The 23,269-nt window shown below is 42.4% G+C and overlaps 2 protein-coding genes across 11 annotated transcripts in view; one reads left to right on the top strand and one right to left on the bottom strand.

The window, feature by feature from the left end:
- The window catches only part of LOC147015021 (uncharacterized), a 74,774-nt gene extending 67,529 nt beyond the window's left edge, over window positions 1-7,245 (top strand). For both annotated transcript variants that reach the window (XM_085849331.1, XM_085849330.1), the window contains one exon: window positions 5,966-7,245. In XM_085849331.1, coding sequence (XP_085705457.1) covers window positions 5,966-6,137 — 172 coding nt within the window. In that variant the 3' untranslated portion in view covers window positions 6,138-7,245. The remainder of the gene's footprint in view (window positions 1-5,965) is intronic.
- LINGO1 (leucine rich repeat and Ig domain containing 1) overlaps window positions 1-23,269 on the bottom strand; it is a 393,052-nt gene that overhangs the window by 260,463 nt on the left and 109,320 nt on the right. For 8 of the 9 annotated variants that reach the window (XM_085849327.1, XM_085849321.1, XM_085849323.1 and 5 more), the window contains one exon: window positions 14,910-15,055. In XM_085849327.1, the coding sequence (XP_085705453.1) occupies window positions 14,910-14,942 (33 nt within the window). In that variant the 5' untranslated portion in view covers window positions 14,943-15,055. Of the gene's footprint in view, window positions 1-14,909; window positions 15,056-23,269 lie in introns of those variants that run through there. The other variant, XM_085849329.1, reaches the window with a different exon arrangement.

Genomic DNA, 23,269 nt, shown 5'->3' with positions numbered 1-23,269 from the left:
TCAACATCCCTCGAAATTTGTCCTTGATGCCTTAATATTCCGATATTTTAGTTTTTAAAACATACAATCAATCAGCAGGATTCCCTTAGCAACCTAGAAAACTGAGGTCATTATCTTGCCTGCTGAAGGTTGGGTGCAACATTCTTGAGGGATGGTGATCCCTTGAGCCCCCAACGCATGGATTCCAATTTGGTTTCAGGGTCCCAATGGGAAATAGCATTACATCTTGTCACTCAGCAGTTTCCAGATTTGTCCTTTTCAATATCGAGGCTCATGGAAGAGCGAGGAATCGTGAGTAATTGTGTGTGTGTGATGTAGTTGTTGATAAAGATGAGTGATACAATGGTCTTATCGGGCTCTAAGATGTTAACGAATACTCCCATTCCTCTTACTTCTTGAATGCACCATGGCTCAAGCAATTCTATCACCGCAGTATAAATTTTCACCTCTTTTTTATTTTTATTTTTTTGGAATGAACAAAAATGACCGCGCTGTGGTTACAACCTGTGAGACAAAATATATATTTTTCACTCCCTCTGTCCACTCAACTCCCTCATCCTTGCTCATGTCTCATATGTCTATGTGGTGAAAGCTGGGTCTGAGAATGAAATTCCAAAAATCACCCACGGCTCACATTACATTCCCTAATCTGTCTCATTAACCGTGTGCCGTGTCTGCCCCGTGTTCCCAGGTGAATGAATAAAATTAGATGTTAATAGTGATTCCAAACAGGGATTCACCGATATATCTGTTACCTCCGGTGTGTGTGTGTGTGTCTGTTCTCTCTCGTTCTCTCTCGTTCTCTCTCGTTCTCTCTCGTTCTCTCTCGTTCTCTCTCTCTCGTTCTCTCTCTCTCGTTCTCTCTCTCGTTCTCTCTCTCGTTCTCTCTCTCGTTCTCTCTCTCGTTCTCTCTCTCGTTCTCTCTCTCTCGTTCTCTCTCTCTCTCTCTCTCTCGTTCTCTCTCTCTCTCGTTCTCTCTCGTTCTCTCTCTCTCTCTCTCTCTCTCTCTCTCTCTCTCTCTCTCTCTCTCTCTCTCTCTCTCTCTCTCTCTCTCTCTCTCTCTCTCTCTCTCTCTCTCTCTCTCTCGTCTCTCTCTCTCTCTCTCTCTCTCTCTCTCTCTCTCTCTCTCTCTCTCTCTCTCTCTCTCTCTCTCTCTCTCTCTCTCTCTCTCTCTCTCTCTCTCTCTCTCTCTCTCTCTCTCTCTCTCTCTCTCTCTCTCTCTCTCTCTCTCTCTCTCTCTCTCTCTCTCTCTACCTTTTGTTCAGAAAAACCTGTAACGTGGTCATTCGACGAATGGGACTTCGCTGTTAAGTGCGTATGGTTTGGCTTTAAAAATCTGGTTACGAGCCGATTGGGAAACATGCATTGAAAGCACTCTTGAAAGAGTTGATTTGTCACAGTTATATCAGAACACGATGATTCGTCACATGGTCACAGATTGTTTCACCCCAATGTGGGGCTGTTCAAAAATTACGAAACTATTTTTTTTTTCGTGAGACACATACAGGCTTGATGAAATCTGACTAATAATTTTTATTTGACAGATGATTATATTGTTCAGGGACCTTCATTGTGAGTAACACTCAATCCAAACAAAGCCATGGAAATCTTATGCAACAAACCCAGACATTATATAATCAGCAGAGGCCTACAGGCCGGATGGCTTGGGGCCCCAATAGAAAACCAAGATGACAGCCGTAGCATTTTGTCTGGGTGCTATGGTGGGTGGAATCATGTGACATCTGTGGGTGTAGTCTGACCAATGGGTGCGCATTTCAAAAATCGACCCACAACAAGAACCCCAACAACAACAGCAACAACAACAGCAACAACAACAGCAACACAAAGGTCTTATAGTGTTGGTCCCATGAGGACCAACACATGTCTCATAACCATCCCCATCAGTGCCGTCGATGCATTGAAATCCACCAAGATGAGAAGGGTATCTTGCCTGGGGCACTGATTAACCACAGACTCCAGCGCAGCATAGAATGCATCCAGCAAAACGAAATGCTGAGACGCTGAGCTGAGACTAGCGAAACGACGCCCAAGGAGTGACGAATCTTTCATCTCATAATACACTCATTGACCGGTGTTACCTCAATTACCATTGGAGTCAGCTTATTGGACACAGCTACAGCAACTCCTTGGGCATGAAAACCATCAGAACAACCAGACCAATCGTAGGTGTAACCACCCACCATTGTCTCGCCAATATCCGGTCTCTGAACCTCAGATAGTGCTGGAATACCGATGTCCAAAGGCTTGAGCTCAGATGATAACAGAGACAGGTGATCATCCCCTCTTAAGGAGACGACATTCCAGGCACCTACTGAAGGGATTTCCTCAGGTTATTCGAAGGACACCACCATCTGGTGGACAACACCTCAGCACTACCCCGACACACACCACCTCAATCTGCCTCGGAAATTTCAACCTGTGCTTTCCCTCCTATTATCAACGAATGGGTGTCCCAAAGGCTTTGCCCCAATCCCATCATCTGATTAGCTGTCGTGTGAAGGGCAGCAGCAGAGGAGGTGCTCCCATGGAATGGGTTTTCAATTTTCTTTACGTTGATGGATTTTGCAGAATGAGGTGTTTTACGGTGGCCGGAGTGCAAATCCTGCCACCAACCTCCAAAAAAAGTCACCAAACTGCAGGACGTCGTCTGCAGATACAGTGAAGCACCACATATGGATGGCTATTGGCTCACAAGGAGCTCTTCTACCCTTTGACAGATTTCTTTTTTAATCCTGCTCGTTGTCCATATCCATACACCCTCCTCACCAGGAAACCTGGTTGGGGTGACGGTTTAGTCGCTGACAACCCGACCATGAAACAGGTTAGTACAGGTTTACATGGTACCTGTAGCAAATCACAGATCTCGTCTGGCCTGGCCTGACTGTGTCTGTAGACTGTGTCCAAGTGCCCAACTGTGTCTGCAGACATCCTTCTGCAGTTGGGTTACTTTTTATTAGGAAGTTGGTGGCAGGATTTGCACTCCGGCCACTGTAAAACCCTTCATTCCACAAGGCATTCGAGAAGCATAAAAAAATCTGAAAACCCACTCCGTGGGAGTACCTCCTGTGCAGCTTCCCTTCGCAGGGCAGCTCACCGGATGATGGGATTGTGGCAAAGCCTTTGGGACCCCCAATCTTTGATGATAGGAGGGAAACCATGGGGTAACCTTCCTGGGTCAGATTGCGGTAGTGTGTGTCGGGGTGGTGCTGAGGCGTCGTCTACCAGACTGGTGGTCTCCTTGGGTTAACCTGAGGCTGTCCCTTTGGGTGGGTGCCTGGAATGTGCTTTCCCTAAGAGGCGATGATCGCCTGTCTGTTATCATCTGAGCTCAAGCGTTTAGACATCGGTATTGCAGCACTCTCTGAGGTTTGGCGACTGGATTGTGGTGAGATCATGGCGGGTGGATACACCTACTATTGGTTTGGTCACTCTGATGGTTACCATGCCCAAGGAGTTGCTGTAGCTGTGTCCAGTCAGCTGACTCCAATGGTAATTGAGGTAACACCAGTGAATGAGCGTATTATGAGATGCAGGATTTGTCACTGCTTGGGCATCGTTTCACTGGTCTCTGGAGATGCTCCGACTGAGGTGCGTGATCTCACCGTGAAGGGTGCATTCTATGCTGCACTGGAGTCTGTGGTTAATCAGTGCCCCAGGCAAGATACTCTTCTCATCTTGGTGGATGTCAATGTATCAAGGCACTGATGGGGATGGTTATGAGAAATGTGTTGGTTCTCATGGGTCTGGAACTGTGAACCAGAATGACAATATGTTCCTTGACTTTGTAAGAAGTCATGGACTTAGGGTGGCTGGTTCATGGTTTCAGCACACAAAGGCTCATCGCCGGACTTGGTATTCCATCGCTGGTGATGCGGAAAAGGAGATTGACCATGTCCTCGTTGATGGTCGCTGGAGGATGATCCAGAACCGCAGCATCTCACGGAGTGCTCAGTTCCTCAATACTGACCACAGGCTTGTTGTAGCAATTTTGAAGTTGCAGCATAAATCCAGAAGAATGGTACCATCCCAGCCTCAGCTGGATGTTGGCAAGCTCAAGGATGAGAGGGCAGCTGAGGTGTTTGCGAACAGCCTGAGTGGGGATTTGGGGGGTCTGCGTGCTTTGAGGAATGCTGAAGAGTTGTGGAGTGCCTTCAAGATTACCATCCTTGATGTTGCAGGTGAATGTCTTGGAACTCACCGGAGAGCGAAGAAGAATTTTGCCTCTGAAGAGCCACTGGATAGCATTGACCAAAGTTGCAGGGCCAGGCTTAATAGCAGAACTGAGATGTTCAGGGGTTGAGGCGCAAAACTGTACATGGGCTGAGAGTGGACAAAGAGGCCTATGTGTGAGGAATCTGTGAGGGGGTAGAGCAACACCTGTTGTCAAGTGATCCTCATCCTGCTTACAGGAGAATTCATGTATTGCGTTCCTCCAAGCCCGTCCCTCGGTGTATGGCAGTTAGAGCGGCGGAGGGTGGTGGGTTCCTGACAGAGGAGTCTGAAGTGAAGGCAAGCTGGGTCGGTTACTTTAAGCGGCTGTCCCAGGCTGACCCATCACCTCTTGAGTTGGATGTCAGGGGTGTTACTTTTCCTATTGCTGACCCTCCAATCAATTGTGATCCACCTTTGTTTATGGAAACACAGGCTGTTGTGAACTGGTTGAAATGGGCTAAAGCTCCTGGGATCTGTGGCATCAATGCTGAACTTCTCAAGGGTGGTGCAAATGCTGAACTCCGTTTGGAACACAGGTATCATCCCAACTGACTGGGAGAGGGGCCTTGCTGTCCCTCTCTGGAAAGGGAAGGGTGATCGCCAGGACTGCAGCAACTACCGAGGGGTGACGCTGCTCTCATTGCCGGGCAAGGTCTTTGCTCAGATCATTCTTGATGAGATTTGCTACCATCTGCCTGAGCACCAGCTCTTAGAACAGTCAGGCTTTCTGCCAAAGAGGTCAACAATTGACCGTATCCTTGTCCTTAATGTCCTCACCGAACGCAGATGAGGGTTTCAGCAGGGGCTGCTTCGAGCATATGTTAATCTCTGCGAAACGTTTGATTCAGTGAATTGGGATGCCCTTTGCAGGATTCTCGGTCTTCGTGGGGTCCCACCAAAACTGAACAATCTGTTGTCCAAATTATACTCTGGTATTGAGAGTGCTGTGAGATGTGGTGCCATCTCTGACTTATTTCCAGTTGTAATTGGAGTTTGTCAGGGGTGTATACTGGCCACCATACTTTTCAGTGCTGGTATGGACTGGATTCTCTGGAGGATGCTGGAGAGATCAAGCTGAGGTGCATCGTTTGGGAATGTCAAGATCTCTGACCTTGATTTGGCAGACACTGCAGTCATCTTTGCGGAGACTCTGGATATCTTTTTGGGGGCCCTCGAGGTGCTGAATGAGGAATCTGTGCCACTGGGGTTATGGGTTTCCTGGGTCAAAACTAAGATCCAGGAGTTTTTTTTGCGATCTTATCTGACATCTTGGATGCTGCTATCTTATCTGTACTGGTTTCTGGTGAGGATGTTGAGGTCACAGAGACATCACTTACCTTGGTCATGATATTTATGACTCTGCATGTTGTAAACCAGAGGTCAACAAATGTCTGGTTCTGGCCTGGTGAGTCATAGATTCACTGGTCATGGGGTATGGCACTGTTGGTACCTTTGCAGGACGAAACTCCGAGTCTTCAGGTCCTTGGTGCTTCCAGTCTTGCTCTATGGATGTGAGACTTGGACTCTGACCAGGGATCTGAGATGGAGACTCAACTCCTTCGGTACCAGGTCTCTTCGGCGCATCCTTAGCTGTCCCTGGTCTGACTTTGTGTCCAATGAGCAGTTGCTGAGAGAGACTCAAATGAGATTTGTTACCTGCATATTCTGTGAGCGTCAGCTGCGGCTGTATCGACATGTGGCTCATTTTCCTGATGCTGTTCCTGCTCACCAGATTCTCTCAGCGAGGGAGCCTCATGAGTGGAGGAGGCCAATGGGCCGACCACATTCCTCATGGTTGCAGCAGGAAGATTGGAATCTCGAGGAGATGGGGATGGGCCAGGCATCTTCCTGGGACGTGGCCAGACGGAGGCCCCTGGAGTATCAGCGGAAAGTGGACGCAGTGACACGCTGCTCCGGCGCATGCTCCCACACCTGACGTCACCGCTCATCTAGCTCTTTTCTTATTAATACTCTGATTCTATTGTGCCACACTTTGTTTAAGTGTCAGTGCTGCCGAAGCAGTTTCTTGGCAAAGGTTATACTGGGTTGTTTGCCTTTGCAGCAGGAATTTGTAATTTGTTCAGGGTGCTTGCAACAGCTCACTTATTCTTCGCGAAGGATACCTTGGGATTTTTAACATACACCAACTTATGCCAGCAGACGAGATTCCTGTTCAATGTCCAGCCAAAGGACGGCACACACCCTGATGAATCATCCTGCCTGTGAAACACCAGGATGACAGTTTTTCGCTGTGTCAGGATTTGAACTGTCACTCTTTGAGGAGAGTGAGCATACCTCTTGGTTATCCTGCCAGCCCTTTTTGAATATAATAACCATTCTCTTCGCGCCATCAGTCGTATTGAGATGCCGAGGCAGTTTCATTGCCTAGGGGTATCGATTGCCACTTCGACGTGGGATATTCAAAGTATCCTGCATCAAAGTAATGAGTTACTCATTTTCCCAGTAACCTGGTACTCATTTTGCTTACCTGAGGAGGATGATAGGCTGAGTCAACCCACCTGTTGTTATTTAAGGTATGACAATGATTTGAACTCAGGACCTTATGATCTTAAGCCAGCCACCTCCTTTCAAGTATACCTTCTGATGAGTGAAATATATGAAAATTGTCAAAGATTTCAATCTGGAACACTGATATTGTAAAAAAAATAAATAAAAAAATACGAAAGAGAAAATTGCTTGTGGTTGTGAGCAAATACATGCAACAATATTGATTATTTTGATAAAACACAAAAGTGGTGAGAAATGAAACATTAAATAATTTAAAAATTGATATTCACTATACAGGATTGAAGATCGTGTTTATGAAAGTTTTCACAAGTATGGTGATTCTACTGAAACATGTAAACTTTTTAAGAGGACTCGGTGTATGTTGCTCATAGTTAAACAGAAACCAAGTTGAAAGACAGTTATTGAAAAATCGTTGTTTCGATCATCTTGTAATGGAACCAATATATTCGCCAATATTCTGAACATTCTTACTTGGAAATGACTGATTTGTCAAAATACGGAGTCAAATAATCTCGGAATTACCTGCGCGCCTTCGGGACAGTTGAGTGAGGAGACACGACAATGGAAAAGTATGTACATTGGTACAACAGGTCGCGTCGGTGTGGACAAATATGGAAGACCATGTTCCAAGATGCACTCCCAATAATTATCGATTAACCATAGGCACATATTAAAGAATGTAGTTGCATATGAGAGGTCTTTCTGAAGAATGATCCATTAATACTAGAAGAGTGATAATAACACTCGGGAACTCAGATTCAAATTCCATATGCTGTGTGCACTTTCCCAATGTTTACAGATATCCCTGCAATTCAAGTAAAAGTCCACCGATGTCTATCATTTCTGTGTTGTTTACGTACGCTCTCCATGAAACTTAAACCGGTACCATCCTGGTAGCCGAAATGAAGTCAATAATTATCTGAATGTTCATTCAGCAGAAATTACAGAGCATACTGGCTGCAGGAAAATAGAAAAACAAGGTACGTTCTTCCGTCGGCATTGTATCTGGAAAAACTAATTTTGTCCAACAATTAGAACCATTCATTAAACGCGTTGCTTGAATAACCCTCGAATTACGTCGCGACCGAAACTCGAAATGCACCTAATTATGTAATGTTTGTGATTGCACAAAATAACTGTGACGTGAACAAATGTATTTGGCATTACTTAGAACCACGCTCTGCAAACACAAAGTGAATTAACTCGAGCTGTCAAGACAACTTGCTAATAACATGTTCACATCATTATTGTTTCCACACTTTCCTATATTTGAATATAGCTTTGAACGTCATCTACGGTATAGTGGAATTCATTCAGAAACTCTTAAAACCAAATAATTCACTAATTACCACAACGTCAACATTTATTTTGGAGACGTAACACGTGTGAGAATGAACAGTCAATGCCATATTTAATCTCTGTGGTTAATATTTCAGGAAAATGAAAGTTGATGTTTCATTCAAAGTGGTGCTGCAAGATATCTCCATCTGATGATGAAATACCCTCTCAAACAGTTGTCAATTATATGCTTCACAAATCCTACCTGCCTTCAGTCACAAGCTTGTTAGAACTTACAGAATCGAGGGTCCATTACGCATACCAAAAAACTAATCAACCACATTGTTTTGTGACCTCACAATAACATGAAGAAGAAGCAAATCTAGGTCATTTAACCATTGATAGATTTATTTTATGAGGTTATTACAAAAAAAAGACGATTATACATGTGTGGATATATTGAGATCGGACTCCATCACTAGTGGGTACCAGGAAGCAAGTGCCACACTATTTTATTGCTGTGGATTTTTTTAAAACCTTTAACAGGTTCATCCAGTACATATGCCCCCCTAATTGGTTTAATTGTCCACTTTACAAAAATACAGTTTTTTTTTTTAATCCATTTTTCCACAAAATGGATGATATCTTTCAGGAGCTTACAATTGTATCTTTCAAGAGTGGTTTCAGAACCTCCTGTGTTGCACTGTGGATGTCATTCCATCAGCGTTGCTTTCGAGGGTTAAGAATAAAAAATATTTTCGGGTTTTGAGAGAAATCTACTGAATGGTGTACAAAAAGGAACAAACTAATATTGCACACACATTATAAAGCATTATTACAATTTAATAATACCTTATTGTAAATATTAGACTGGTGGAACCCGCTATTTGCAGATTTGCTATTCGCGGACTCCGTGTATTTGGTGGTCATTAAGTGTGACCTGCTTCAACATTCGCGCTTTGCGTATTCGTGTATTTTTTTTTTAATTTATTTATTTTACTTTTACTTCAGGACTGGTCTCCTATATGCACCGAGGAAATTAGAAATCAGCTAACATCAGAGCATTACATAAAAATGTGCAAAATTGGATCCCCTTAACGACAGTCCAATTAGCTTCCTGTACTTCTAATCATCAGTAAGGTCATGGAATCCATCATCGCAGTTGACGTAAAATCATTGCTTTTCTCCAACAGCCGAATCTCAGACCATCAATTTGGATTCACACCTGGTCACTCTACCTTGGAGATGCTGCTTCTTCTCTCCCAACAATGGTGGAGGCCATCAATATCAGACATGAGATATCTGTACAAATCTCGAGCTTTTGATACGGTTTGGCATCCCGCATTGCTCTCCAAACTGTCTGCCTATGGAATCCAAGGCCTACTCCACTCTTGGATTAATAACTTCCTCTCCTCTCGTAAACAACGTGTGGCTCTCAACTAGAACACTTTCATCTCCTCTCTCTGTCAACGCTGGAGTACCCCAAGGCAGTGCTCTAGGCCCCATATTATTCCTAATCTTCTTCAGTGATCTCACTGACTCGCTGGAAAATCCTCTTTATTTCTTTGCTGATGACTCCACTCTCTGCCGTGACATCTCTCATCTTCTGAAAGACAGGTAGCAGCGTTTTCCCTCTCCTCAGACCTTGACAAAATCGCAAACTGGTCAGACACAACTTTGCTGATATTTCCATATTGTCCACCCTTTGCATTTTGCCTTACCCCTCATCGCTACCTGCATCCCTCGTTTGTCCGTCTCCGACTACTTTCTCCTTCCACCCTGCTGTTGTTGTTTCTCTTTTCTCCTGCTGGTCTCTTTGTTATGTTGTGTCCTGATTTGTTCTGTGTTATTGCTTTTACACAAGCTTAGACCATGTAAACAAAAAAAACAATTTTTTTTTAATTTTTTTTTTTAAACAATGCTCAACATTCGCGGCATTTTTCTGGAACGTATCCCCTGCAAATAGCAGATTCCAACAGTATGTATTTTTCAACATAAATAATACATTCACTAAATTCCAGAAATATTGGGACAGCACATCCAACATGGCAATGATTCCATTTGCATATTTTCCCAACACAGCAAAACAGCTTTTGTTTTCTGAAGTTGTGTGGCAGGTATTAAAATGTAGCTTTAATCACGATGTCATCAAGCAAAGAGCTAACTGACCCTCTCCCTGAAATGGTTATTAGATTCCAGCAGTTTGAGACATTGATTATTACAACAGGCCTTCTCAAGTCAACTGTGGGTAATGACCTTTGGAAATGGAAACAGGTTGCGCCATCGTTGATAGTACGAGGTCGGTTTGCAAAGACAAGGACAGCTCAGTCCTTGTTATTAACACTCTTTCCTTCACACCCTTTTGGGATAATATAATGAATGTTGCGACTGTACAAGAAATATAAACAAGTCGTACATCCTGAAGCAAATACCTTGATGATACAAAAAGTAAACTTTACATTTTATGAAGTGCTTCTCTTTTCTCTCCATTTTTTCCCCAACAATATTTCATGTGGTGAAACAGAATAAGTTGTTTGTTAGCGTGTGAATTTACTAACTCTCATGTCGCTGAAAAGAGACTGCCAACCTGAACACTACATTTCAATTCCCAATTCATCGCTCGAGGAACAGTGGGGAAGCTAAGAGACTCTGTGCTCTCAGCTTCCGTTGTCAGTTTTGTCGACAAATCATTGCAGGTTAAAACCTCAAAAAAACAAAACTTTCGTCTTTCATCACCTGCCATGCTAGCAAGCAGCAGGAAGGGAAATAGCACCGTGAAGCTAGCCAGGCTTGGGCCTTGTTTTGGAATTACTTTTTGTTATCCTGTGAATAACAATGATTTAGCTTTCCATTTCACAAATGTATATATATATATATATATATATATATATATATATATATATATATATATATATATATATATATATATATATATATATATATATATATATATATATATTTCAGGGAGAAGGAAGGTAACCGACAACCTCAGGGAAAATGAAATCCCATACCAAAATTCCTTGAGGAGGATATATTGGTGCTTTCATGATACGTATTTCATTTTAGATCCACTGAAATGTAGTATGGGCACATCTATTATTAAGATGAGTAACATACATTGCCACCATCTCCAAAGGTTGGCTGGAATTAGAAAAATTATTGTGGGGTCAGCATTACCCTCCATTATGTTTTATATCGACACATCAGACAAAATGCACGTCTATTTCATTCCATTGTACAGTAATGTTGATCATTCTCTGCCATGAAACAATACTTGAAATTAACCAACAGATTCCAATTAATCTATTTCGCTCTGCAGTTAGAATATATATACAGTGTGTATAAATATATATTTTTTTATATATGTATATGTATATATGTATATATATATATATATATATATATATATATATATATATATATATGCATCTACATATATATATATATATATATATATATATATATATATATATATATATATATTACACACACATACACACATATAGTGCCATTAGAAAATCTACACCCTCTTTCAAAATTTTCACCTTTTTTTCCTTATTGCCTGGAATTAAATTTCATTAAATCAGACTTTTTCCACCTTTATTTAGACATCGTACCCCACAATTTGCACGTGAAAAACAAATTCTACAAATTTCAGAAATTAAATTAAAAAACAAAACTAAAATATCTTGATAGATAAGTGTCCATCAAGATATTATATAATAGCAATAACCCCTTATAATAGCAACAATAAATTAGCTCAGGTGTAACCAATCACCATCAAAATCACACACCAAGTTAATTGGCCTCCACCTGCATTAAATTGTCGTGATTCTGATTATTTCAGAATAAAATCAGCTGTTCCTGGAGGTTTACTCTGCTGGGTAGTGCATTTCACAGCAGACTCAACTATGAGACCGAAGGAGCTTTCAAAAGACCTCCAGGGATAAAGTTATGGAAAGGCCTAGATCAGGCCGTCCCTCCAAACTGGATGGCCAAGTAAAGAGGACACTGATCAGAGAGGCTACCAGAGGCCAATGGCAACTTTGAAAAAGCTACATGCCTTGATGGCAAACACTGGTCACTGTGTGCACGTGACAACAATATCCCAAGCACTCCACAAGTCTGACCTGTACGGGAGGGTGGCAAGAAGGAAGCCATTACAAAAAAAAGTCCACCTTGAGTCCCGTTTAAGGTATGAAAAAAATCACTCTGGAGATTCTGAAGGCACGTGCCAAAAGGTTTTGTGGTCTCATGCAAGAAAGACGGAACTTTTTGGCCTAAATGCAAAACGTTACGTTTAGTGCAAACCCAGCACAGGACATCACCCAAAGGACACCATCCCTAATGTGAAGCATGGTGGTGGCAGCATTATGTTATGGGGATGTTTCTCATCAGCAGAGACTGGGGCACTTGTCAGGATAGAAGGGAAAATGGATGGAGCAAAATACAGAAAAATCCGAGAGGAAAACCTGCTGCCCTCTTCAAGAAAGCTGAAATTGGGACTGCAGTTCACCTTTCAGCATGACAATGACCCGAAGCACACAGACAAGGCTACACTGGAGTGGCAAAGAAACAAAAAGATAAATGTCCTTGAGTGTCCCAGTCAGAGTCCAGACCTACATCCAATTGAAAATCTGTGGCATGACTTGAAGATTGCTGTCCATCAACACACCCCATACAACTTGACTGAGCTTGAACAGTTTTGTGCAGAAGAATGGGTAAATATTGCCCAATCAAGGTGTGCAAAGTTAGTAGAGACCTCTCCCAACAGACTCGCAGCTATAACTGTTGTCAAAGGTGCTTCCACCAAGCATTAACTCAGTGGGGAGGACACTTATCTCATCAAGATAGTCCAGTTATAAATTTTTAATTAATTTTCTGAAATTTGTAGAATTTGGTTTTCACTTGGAAGTTGTGGGTTATAATGTGTAAATAAAGATGGAAAAAGTCTGATTTAATGAAATTTAATTCTAGGATATAAGGCAACAAAAGGTGAAAATTGTGAGAGGGGTTGTGGACTTTCTATAGGCACTGTGTGTGTGTGTGTGTGTGTGTGTGTGTGTGTGTGTGTGTGTGTGTGTGTGTGTGTGTGTGTGTGTGTGTGTGTGTGTGTGTGTGTGTGTGTGTGTGTGTGTATACACACACACACACACACACACACATACATTACAGTACCTTCAGAAAGTATTCACATGGATTAAATTGAGATTTTTTTTTGTTGCTGATGTACACAAATTAACCCACAATGTCAAAGTGGAATTTCTTTTCTCGAATTTTTTTCAAATCAATTAAAAATGAAAAGCTGAAATGTCTCGAGTCAATGAGTATTCAACCACTTTGCTCAGACACTCCAAATTGAGCTCAGGTGCATCCAATTTCCTTTGATCATCCTTGATATGTCTCCACAACTTGAATGGAGTCCACCTGTGGATAATTCAATTGATTGGACACGATTTCGAATGAAACACACCTTTCTATATAAGGTCCCACAGTTGACTGCATGTCAGAGCAGAAACTCTACCATGAAGTCCAAGGAACTGTCCATAGAACTTAGAGATAGAATTGTGAGAAGGCATAGATCTGGGGAAGGGTACCAAACAATTACGAGAGTGTTGAAAGTTCCCAAGAGCACAGTGAGCTCCATCATTGGGAAATCAAAATAATATGCAACTACCGAGACTCTTCTTAGAGTTGGCCATCTGACCAAACTGAGCAACCGGGCAAGAAGGACCTTGGTCAGGGAGGTGACCAAGAACCCAATGACCACTCTGACTGGACTACAGAGTTCCTTGGCTGAAATGGGAGAACCTCTGGAAGGAAAACAGTTTGTAACGCTTCACAAATCTAGGCTTTAAGGGAGAATGGCCAGACGGAAGCCACTCCTGAGAAAAACGCACATGACAGCACGTCTGGAGGGTGAAAAAGGCACGTGAAAGACTCTGAGAGCATGAGGCAAAATATTCTGTGGTCTGATGAGATGAAAATTGAACCCTTTGGCCTGAATAAAAAGTGCTACGTATGGTGGAAACTGAGCACAGCTCATTACTCATCTAACACCATCCCTACCGTGAAGCATGGTGGTGGCAACATAATGCTATGGAGGTTGCTTTTCAGTGGCAGGGAATGGGAGACTTGCAGGGATAGAGGGAACAATTAATGGAGCCAAATACAGGAAAATCCTTGAGGAGAACCTGCTTCAGAGTGCAAAAGACCTGAGACTGTGGCGAAGATTTATAATCCAACAGGATAATGACCCCAAGCATGCAGCCAAAGTGACACTGGAATGGCTTCAGATCAAGAATGTGAAAGTCCTTGAGTGGCCCAGCCAAAGCCCAGAGTTGAATCCCATTGAGAATCTGTGGAAAGACTTCAAGATTGCTGTTCACCGACACTCCCCATCCAACTTGCCAGAGCTTGAGCAAATCTGCAAGGAAGTATGGGAGAAAATCCCCAAACCCAGACGTGCGAAGCTGATACAGACATACCCAAGAAGACTCGAAGCTGTAATCGCTGCCAAAAGTGCTTCAACAAAGTATTGACTCGGGGAGGGGGGGGGGGAATACAAAAGCAGATATTTCTGCATTTCATCTTCAATAAAATAGTAAAAACTAGTAAAAACTTTGTCATTATGGGGTATTTTGTGTGGATCAGTGACAAAACTCAAAATTCAATCCATTTTAACTTCAGGCTGAAACGCAACAAAATGTGACAAAGATCAAGAAGTGTGAATACTTTCTGAAGGCGCTGTATATACACAGGCTGGTCATAAAGTTGGGGGATCAGTATATCAATGAAGTATGGTATGTGCAGCAATACAGAAACTCAAGTAAAGGATGCTGTGACTTGACATATGAGGGATATCTTACCGACAAAGCTTCAACATATGTCCCGAAGTACATGGAGACGTTGTGAAATGTACAAGCTCCACAATGTGTTCATACAGATGTATAAACGTCGAGGCAACCGATCCCCACTTCGTGGCCGTCCTGTACAATCAACTTCACTGACTTGTCTGAAAAACATGACAAAAAGCAAATCATTGAAAATCCAAGGAAGTTATTTATGGGAAAGCAATAGTCTGTGTGCTGTTTTGCGGAAGTTGTTCCAAAGTGTTTCATTGGACATTACAATAAAATTGGCAATCCTGATGAATGGAGTAACTGCAGAGCTCCTTAATACTGGGAAGTTGCAATAAATTTCCTTGATGAATTGATTAAGTGCAAATTCGTTACTGACAGTTTCTGAATGATCAATAATGCTTTAAATGCCACGAAAGGTTTCTGGAAAGTCCTTCGATAAACATGGGTTACGTGGCACAATACTTTAAAATGCAAGCGAACAATATATACAATCGTACGACGCTTTACTATTAATCAGGGTGGGCAGGATAGCCTGGAAGTATACACACTCATCTTTGAGCTATGTAACCTGGGTTTGAATCCCGATCCGGCTTTGAACTGTCATTTTGGTGCTTCATATGCAGGGTGATGCATCAACGTGTGCACCGTTCGTCCGATGTACGTTAAGCCGGATGACCCGTCTGCCAGCAGTAGTCGTTGGTGACCGTTAAAGATCCCACGGCGTCGATGGCAAAGAGCAGGTAAGTTATCACCGGCACCCTCAATAAATTACAAATTACTGCCACATCCACTCGAGGGTCCTGCATCGGTGTGGCGACCCATCCATGATTAGTTTTACCAGCAAACACCCTGCGGGTGGAATATTTCCCTGGTGAAGTGTATTTCACCATTCCTCACACTGCTCGGCTGATTCTTGTTGACACCTGCCTTGCATTCTGATGAATGGAAGGCAGTCTTTTTCTTGTTGTGCTGTTTTTGGCTTTTTTTTTTTTCCTTTCTTTCTTTATCTTGGCATTTCGATGCACTTGTTTAAATTGCAATGTAATTTTTTTGTTGCAAACAATATATTTTCCCAAATTAAGTTTTCTCTTCGTTTTTCTTCATAAAGGTCTGAATACATCCGCCTCCACGAAATCGACCATTTCCTGCAACGTTTATTTTCTCGAATTAGGCCTCCTTATCGAACTTTTGGAAAACTTGTGACCTCTACCCCCTTCCCACCTCTCCCTCCCTCCAAGGGAAGAGAATACCAAGATGGGCCAAAAAAATTTTTATTTCAAAACTTGATAGAATCAAATGAAACTTGCACAGGCACAACTTCAGGGTGTCCTCATTAATTCCTGAAAGTTTCAGCTTCCTGGATCAAATCCTCTCGGAGGAGTGGATGAAACGTACAACACACTTTACCTCCATTATCCATCGATTTCTGAGAAACGGACTTCTTCACTGGTCATAATATGTCCCTGAGCTGCAAAGCCTCTAATTATTATTATTATTATTATTTTTATTATTATTATTATTATTATCTGAGATTAATTCAAATGGTCGATGAAAATTCACTGCTTCCTTTTTAAACAATAGATATAACCATTTTTATGAAAGGGTAAATTGCTTGTACTTTTTGGGGGGATTTTTGATTTTACAGCAAATATATTGTTTCGACATTATCGTTTCAATGTTTGTGTGTGCAATGAAGACGAGTCAAACAAATGCGTAATCTGTGTGCAATATGTTTGCTGCAAATTAGTCATGTAATGAATATAATCGTTTTTATCCTCCTTTTAAAATTGGATTGCTGGAATATTTGCATTCCAGCAACTTTGAAACGGATGAATAACTGAATTTGTGCATTTATATTGTTTCCGTGTTTCGAACAATGTCATGAACAATACTTGTCCTCGCTGCAACTAATCATCCAATGGGTTTGGGTAACATTGCAGTTGTTATGATCACACAAACCGTTTCAAAGTCATTCTCCGGAGTATTGTCCACAGAGCTCATTCTGAGTTCCGTCCTGCTCGCTGGACTCGAGCAGATCAGAAGTACATTAGAGTTTTATTTTGCTCCATTGAGCAATCGATGGGAATTTCAGGGCACAGAATGTTGGGAATAGTGCTATGAGTGGTGTTCAAAGATTTATACGAACGTGATGCACACAAACATTATTTACTTTAATAAATAAAGGTCTAAAATACTGTTACAATAATGACTTGAGGGGTAAAGGGTTCATTTAATTAGAATAGATGGAGAGCTTTCTTTTCATCCGTATGTTTCAATCAATCATCCTGTAATCAGTCCAATTCATGATGCCAGTGAACGAGTGTTTAGTTCATGTCGTTGTCTCCCTTTTCATTCCTTAATAATTTCACTGTTACATGGTCTGTATTTTCACTGTCATAGATCCCTCTCTTTCACTCTCATAGACTGCCATCGACTGCAGCATGTCATAAATCCCTCTCTTCAAACCTTGACAAAATCAAAAGCTGGTCAATCACTTGGAATATACCTTTAAATCCTGACAAATCTCTCTCTCTCTCTCTCTCTCTCTCTCTCTCTCTCTCTCTCTCTCTCTCTCTCTCTCTCTCTCTCTGTCTCTCCCTCTCTCTCTCTCTCCCTCTCTGTCTCTCTCTGTCTCTCTCTGTCTCTCTCTGTCTCTCTCTGTCTCTCTCTGTCTCTCTCTGTCTCTCTCTGTCTCTCTCTGTCTCTCTCTGTCTCTCTCTGTCTCTCTCTGTCTCTCTCTGTCTCTCTCTGTCTCTCTCTGTCTCTCTCTCTCTGTCTCTCTGTCTCTGTCTCTGTCTCTGTCTCTGTCTCTGTCTCTGTCTCTGTCTCTATCTCTGTCTTTGTCTCTCTCTGTGTGTGTCTCTCTCTCTCTCTCTCTCTCTCTCTCTCTCTCTCTCTCTCTCTCTCTCTCTCTCTCTCTCTCTCTCTCTCTCTCTCTGTCTCTGTCTCTGTCTCTGTCTCTCTCTCTCTCTCTCTCTCTCTCTCTCTCTGTCTCTCTCTGTCTCTCTCTCTCTCTGTCTCTCTCTCTCTCTGTCTCTCTGTCTCTGTCTCTGTCTCTGTCTCTGTCTCTGTCTCTGTCTCTGTCTCTCTCTCTCTCTCTCTCTCTCTCTCTCTCTCTCTCTCTCTCTCTCTCTCTCTCTCTGTCTCTGTCTCTCTCTCTCTCTCTCTCTCTCTCTCTCTCTCTCTCTCTCTCTCTCTCTCTCTCTCTCTGTCTCTGTCTCTGTCTCTGTCTCTGTCTCTGTCTCTGTCTCTGTCTCTGTCTCTCTGTCTCTCTCTGTCTCTCTCTGTCTGTCTCTCTCTCTGTCTCTGTCTCTGTCTCTCTCTCTCTCTCTCTCTCTCTCTCTCTCTCTCTCTCTCTCTCTCTCTCTCTCTCTCTCTCTCTCTCTCTCTCTCTCTCTCTCTCTCTCTCTCTCTCTCTCTCTCTCCATATTTCATCCACCGACTGGGCATCCTCCATCATACAAAGTCCTTCCTTGGCACACCTGAACTCCGATCTACCCCCAAGACTTTCATCCGCAGCTCAATGGAATCCTGCTCTCCCCTCTGGGCTGGCTCCCCTGCCTCACACCTTGCTCAGCTTGATGCCATGGAAACCAAGGCCTTCAAGATTATTGGAATCTCCAGCGATGAAGCTGAGTCTCTGGGCCTATCACTTCACCATCATAGACAGGTTGGTGGTCTCTCTGTCTTCCAACATCTCCTTTCTGGTCTTGCACACTCTGCTCTTTCTGTGCTTTGTGCCCCCACCCCCCTAAGTTTCTGCAGAACACACACAGTTTTCAATCAACCTCCTTCCGATGAAACTACCTAAATCTAGGATCATGACTCAACTCCACTCATTTGTTCCTACATATCCATATCCTCAGTCATTGATCATCTTGCTTAAGGAATTGAAAATTAAGCAGAACACAATGAGGATAGACCTTCTACTTGGAAGACACCTCAATGTGTATTAGCATCTGCTATTTGACTTATTCCTTCTGATTGATAAGAGTATGAAGATTGTTCTCCATCGTCACATTGCATCTTTCATCTGGAATATTATGTAGGGGTCGATTTTATCCATGGATAGTATCCATGAGTGTGTGACACGATGAAACACCTTCCTTTAGCCAATCCAAGCTGTTGATAGTTTTATGTCTCGCGACCTTTAGTTTTCAAACCGTTTTCGAGGATGGCCTGGTTGAGCGAGAGTGGTCAACTGCTCCATTGGAATTTCTCCTGCATCCTTTTTCTTCTGCCTTGAAGGCATTTTTATTCTGCGAAATAGTGATCCATCTCTTCTGGAATTATTTCTGTTCGGAGCTTTACATTGGCAGGCATGCTATCGGTCTGGATTGTGTTTCTTCAGGTTTTGGGATTCCGAAGGTGTTGCGTTCAGTGAGCCATTCGTCCATCCATCACCTTTTCTCCTTCGATGAGTTCATCGAATGCTTGAGTGCCGTGCTTGTGGTGAATGTCTCATTATTTTTTGCCAAAAAATTGTGTATTCCATCTGAACCATGACTCTTACAATTTGTTAATTCTATTAGTTGTTTTCGCATTTGCTTTCTTGATTAGCTGTTTCTATTATGCAATATTCCGGGTAATGCTGGAATCGCTCACTGTTAAGTAATTGTATGCATAATGACCAATGAAGTAGGAGATATTATTGAATGTGCCTCTTCAAACGTGATGTTGTATTGGTGCGACGCAAGATTGATTAATGGACCAACAAGCATGAATACATGCCAATGATGATGGACCATACTCTTTACAGAGCGTTGGTGCTGCCGAAGCGGTTTCTCGGCAAGGGTTAACTGGGTGTTTTGCCATTGCCTTCCCAGCATTGGGTGGTCGTGCTCTATCCTTTCAAATGTTGAATGTCAAGCAGTGAAGCAGCAAGCACAATTTTTGAAGTCTTTGGTACGCCTCAACCGAGGTTTGAACCACCGACTTTCTTGATCCTGACTAAGCACTCTCAAAATTACACCACCGAGTCTGGTTATATATTTAAATGCAAGTTGCATTTTTGTATTTCCAAGAGTAATAGAGCCTTATAGCATAGTAAAATGAGATCGGCGTGCTGAAAAATCCAAGTAAAGATACCTTGTTTGAGTCTGTATGTGTAAGAAGTCAAAATCTCTGTCATGCAGTGTGTCAATGGCAGCCATTTTGAACAACGACCTCCGCTAGAATTCCCCCACTGTTTTGCAAAGTACGTATGTGCCAACAAATTTTCTTTAAACTACCTTAGAGTACCTAAATCTACCTTCAAAACACGTCCTGCTAAAAAAATATTTTCAGTGTCACGGGAAGGTAAACCCCACGAATGGTCTCAACATGCAGACATTGCTGTTCTAATCAAACGTACCAGCGGCTGTAAAGCAACAAATTTTCCAGATTGTATCTCGATCTTGTTCAGAGGCCCCACATTTAATGAGGTGTACATGCAAATTGCAGCCTAATCATCTTTACCTCCACCACTAAAGGTGGACAGAGGTTATATTTTCACCCTTGTTTGTCTGACTGTGAGCAGGATATCTCAAAACGTTATGGACAGATTCCGATGAAACTTGGTAAACATGTTGGTTTGCCAAGGAAGAATTGATTTGATTTTGGTGAAGATCCGGATCCAGTTCCGGATATGATAATTTTTTTTTAGCAATTCTTTACCGTTGAGAGATTGGGCCAAAAATGAAAATTGTATGATATCTCAAAAACGTTGTGGACAGATTATGACAAAACTTGGTGGATGAGTTGGGTATGTGACGAGAACAAGCTGATTTAGACTTTGGTTGAGGTCCAGATCCTGATCCGGCCTATCAGTGGGATACAAAACGTAAACTGTTCAGCCTGGCGGAGGTATGCGCTCTACCGAGTCCCGTTCTAGTTGTTATCTTTGAATCTCAAAAAAATGCTAAATTTGCACTCAAGCACACACCAAAACGATTTCCCTATCAGGTTCATGCCTTGTGAGGCTATTTAATGTTTTCCCTTCCTAATTGTCATTGATGCAAGTTTACTAGAGGAATTATAGAAATGTCCATGAGACTAACCTCAGATAAAATGGCACTCCTCACCCTCTTCGTCATCCAAAAATCTGATATTAACTGAACAACGAGCACCGAGAACGCCTTGCAGCGAGCAATATGCAGCCAACAGAGAGAAGCATCTCTCCCAAGGTGACTCAACGCCACAAAAGGGAATAAATATTTCAAATAAATTGTCTGGTTGCTATCATATGCCTTTGCTTATTTCCTTTTGAAGCTGTTCAATTTATTCCAAAAAATACATGGCTTGCTCTATTGGAAGTTACACTTTTACATACCTTTACTTTATACATTTTTACAAAGTTTAAGATTACATACCTGTGGATGCACGTCATACTTTTTTACGCTATACTATTTTGATATTATGCATGTAATACAATTTAGTATTATTTGTTTTTTTTAATACTTTAATTTGAAGGTTATGTTGTTGTTTGTATCATGTCTACCAACTTAACGCAAAGATGATGCCACTTGAAAATTGTATAACTGTCCTGCAGAAACAACTATCCTTGTGCTAATGCATTCTAAGACCTCAATAGTTATATCCTCAGATAAAGTCCAGGCTGACTGCACACCTCAACTCCTTTTGGTACACCTTTCTCCCATTTGGGGAAACCTCCTAAAGCTAGTCATTTCCAACTACCTTCAGAGCTTCAAGTTGGAGGTGCGCTCCCAACTCTCATGACCTCTCATCCTCACCCACAATATTTTCTACTTCCATTAACCCTGCCGAACTCAACTCTCTTAATTTCAGGTTACTGTGGTCCTTATCCTCCTGTCTCCTTTTTCATCTCCTTGCTTGTTGAATCAAAATAATGATTGTCAGAGTAATAAGCAGAATAAGCAATAATGTCAGAGGGCAATTCAAATTTCATCTGAACGTTTGTTTATAATTAAGCTTGTCCAACCATGACAGGCTGTGTCTGTAAGGATGGTGCAGAGGTAGTGCACTTGCCTCTGAGCTCTCTGGTCCAGGTTCAATACTTAGCACAGCTATAAAGCTGTCTGGTGATTTGCAGGCACAATGTTAAATGAAAGATTGTGCTTGTCCCCAGATGGATTAATTCATTCATTTTGTGTGTGAAACATGGCTGCTGGTTTGCATCATTATTGAGTGGCTGTGTCGCCGATGCTGTGCCTCCTGTAGGTTTGGGCAGTAATTTGGAATTTGTTTACAGTGCCAGAGATAGCTCAAAAACTTTTTGCTAAGAACACCATGGGATCTTTCACACCCACCAACTAATGCTGGCAAATGGGACGCCCAGTTTAACGTCCATCCGAGGGACAGCATACACATTGATGCCTCGCCCTGCACTGGGAATTACCAGGATCATTGTTTTTCGCTGGGTCGAGATTCAAACCCAGGTTAGACAGTTCAGAGGTAAATGTGCATACCTCTAGGCCATCCTGCCAGCCTCTCAGATGAATGTTGGAGATCCTTCTGCTCACATTAGTTGGTGGCCATGAAAAAAAAAACTCGCAATGTCTTTTAAGAAAAAGTAGGCAATTGTCAGCAACACCCTAGCCCTGTTCCAAATTCCTGCCATGGTGTGTAGGGGCACTGTATCAGTGGCACAGCTGTACCTCGGAAAATATGAAAGCAATAGGCCAAATTCTTTATTGAATCTCAGTCACCGGAGGCAGGTCAGTGGTCTTTCTGTCTTCTATCTTATACTCTTTGGCCTTGCCCCCCCTCCCCTTGCTATGTCTGTGATATGCGCCCCCCCACCCATATATTTCCACAAGGCACTCAAGGTCTGCCAAAAAAACCCTTCTTGAGAAACTATCAAAATCAAGAATTGCTGCTCACCTTCATTCTTTCATTCCTCTTTTTGTTGCCACCTTTGAAACAAACTCCTACACTCTCTTCAATCCCACTCTTCCCTCCAGGTTTTCAAAACAGCTGTTCACCACCATCTCTTATCTTCCCCATCGAAAGTCTTGATCTTTTTCTACCCCCGTTCATCCACCCCAAACCCACCTCCTTCAAATTCCCTGCTTTCTTTCCTGAAAGTCCCTGTAGTAACCCCGTGTACCCCCACCCCCATCCCTCTCCCTTCCACAGATCTCCTATTGTCTCTGTTCCCCACTATTTTGTGCTTCCCACTCCCACCCCTCTTGTCTCCTACCTTGTTATACTATATGTCCTGTGTGTTCGCTCTAACATGAGCCTCGACATCGTATACAAAAAAGTCCAATATTCAAAACCAAATGATGATGGCAGGCCATCGTCATCATGCCATGCAGCCAATTGTCTCCAAATTTCAAGTCTTGATGCTGCTGTTGACCAGAAATGTCAGAAACACTAGCTGTGCCTGCCTGTCACTTCGCTGA

Source organism: Eptatretus burgeri, chromosome 12 (genome assembly GCF_056783735.1).
Source record: "Eptatretus burgeri isolate ZD-2024b chromosome 12, Ebu_testis_v1, whole genome shotgun sequence".
NCBI lineage: Eukaryota > Metazoa > Chordata > Myxini > Myxiniformes > Myxinidae > Eptatretus > Eptatretus burgeri.
The sequence above is the reverse complement of the archived record's forward strand: the minus strand, read 5'-3'. Positions and strand labels throughout refer to the sequence as shown.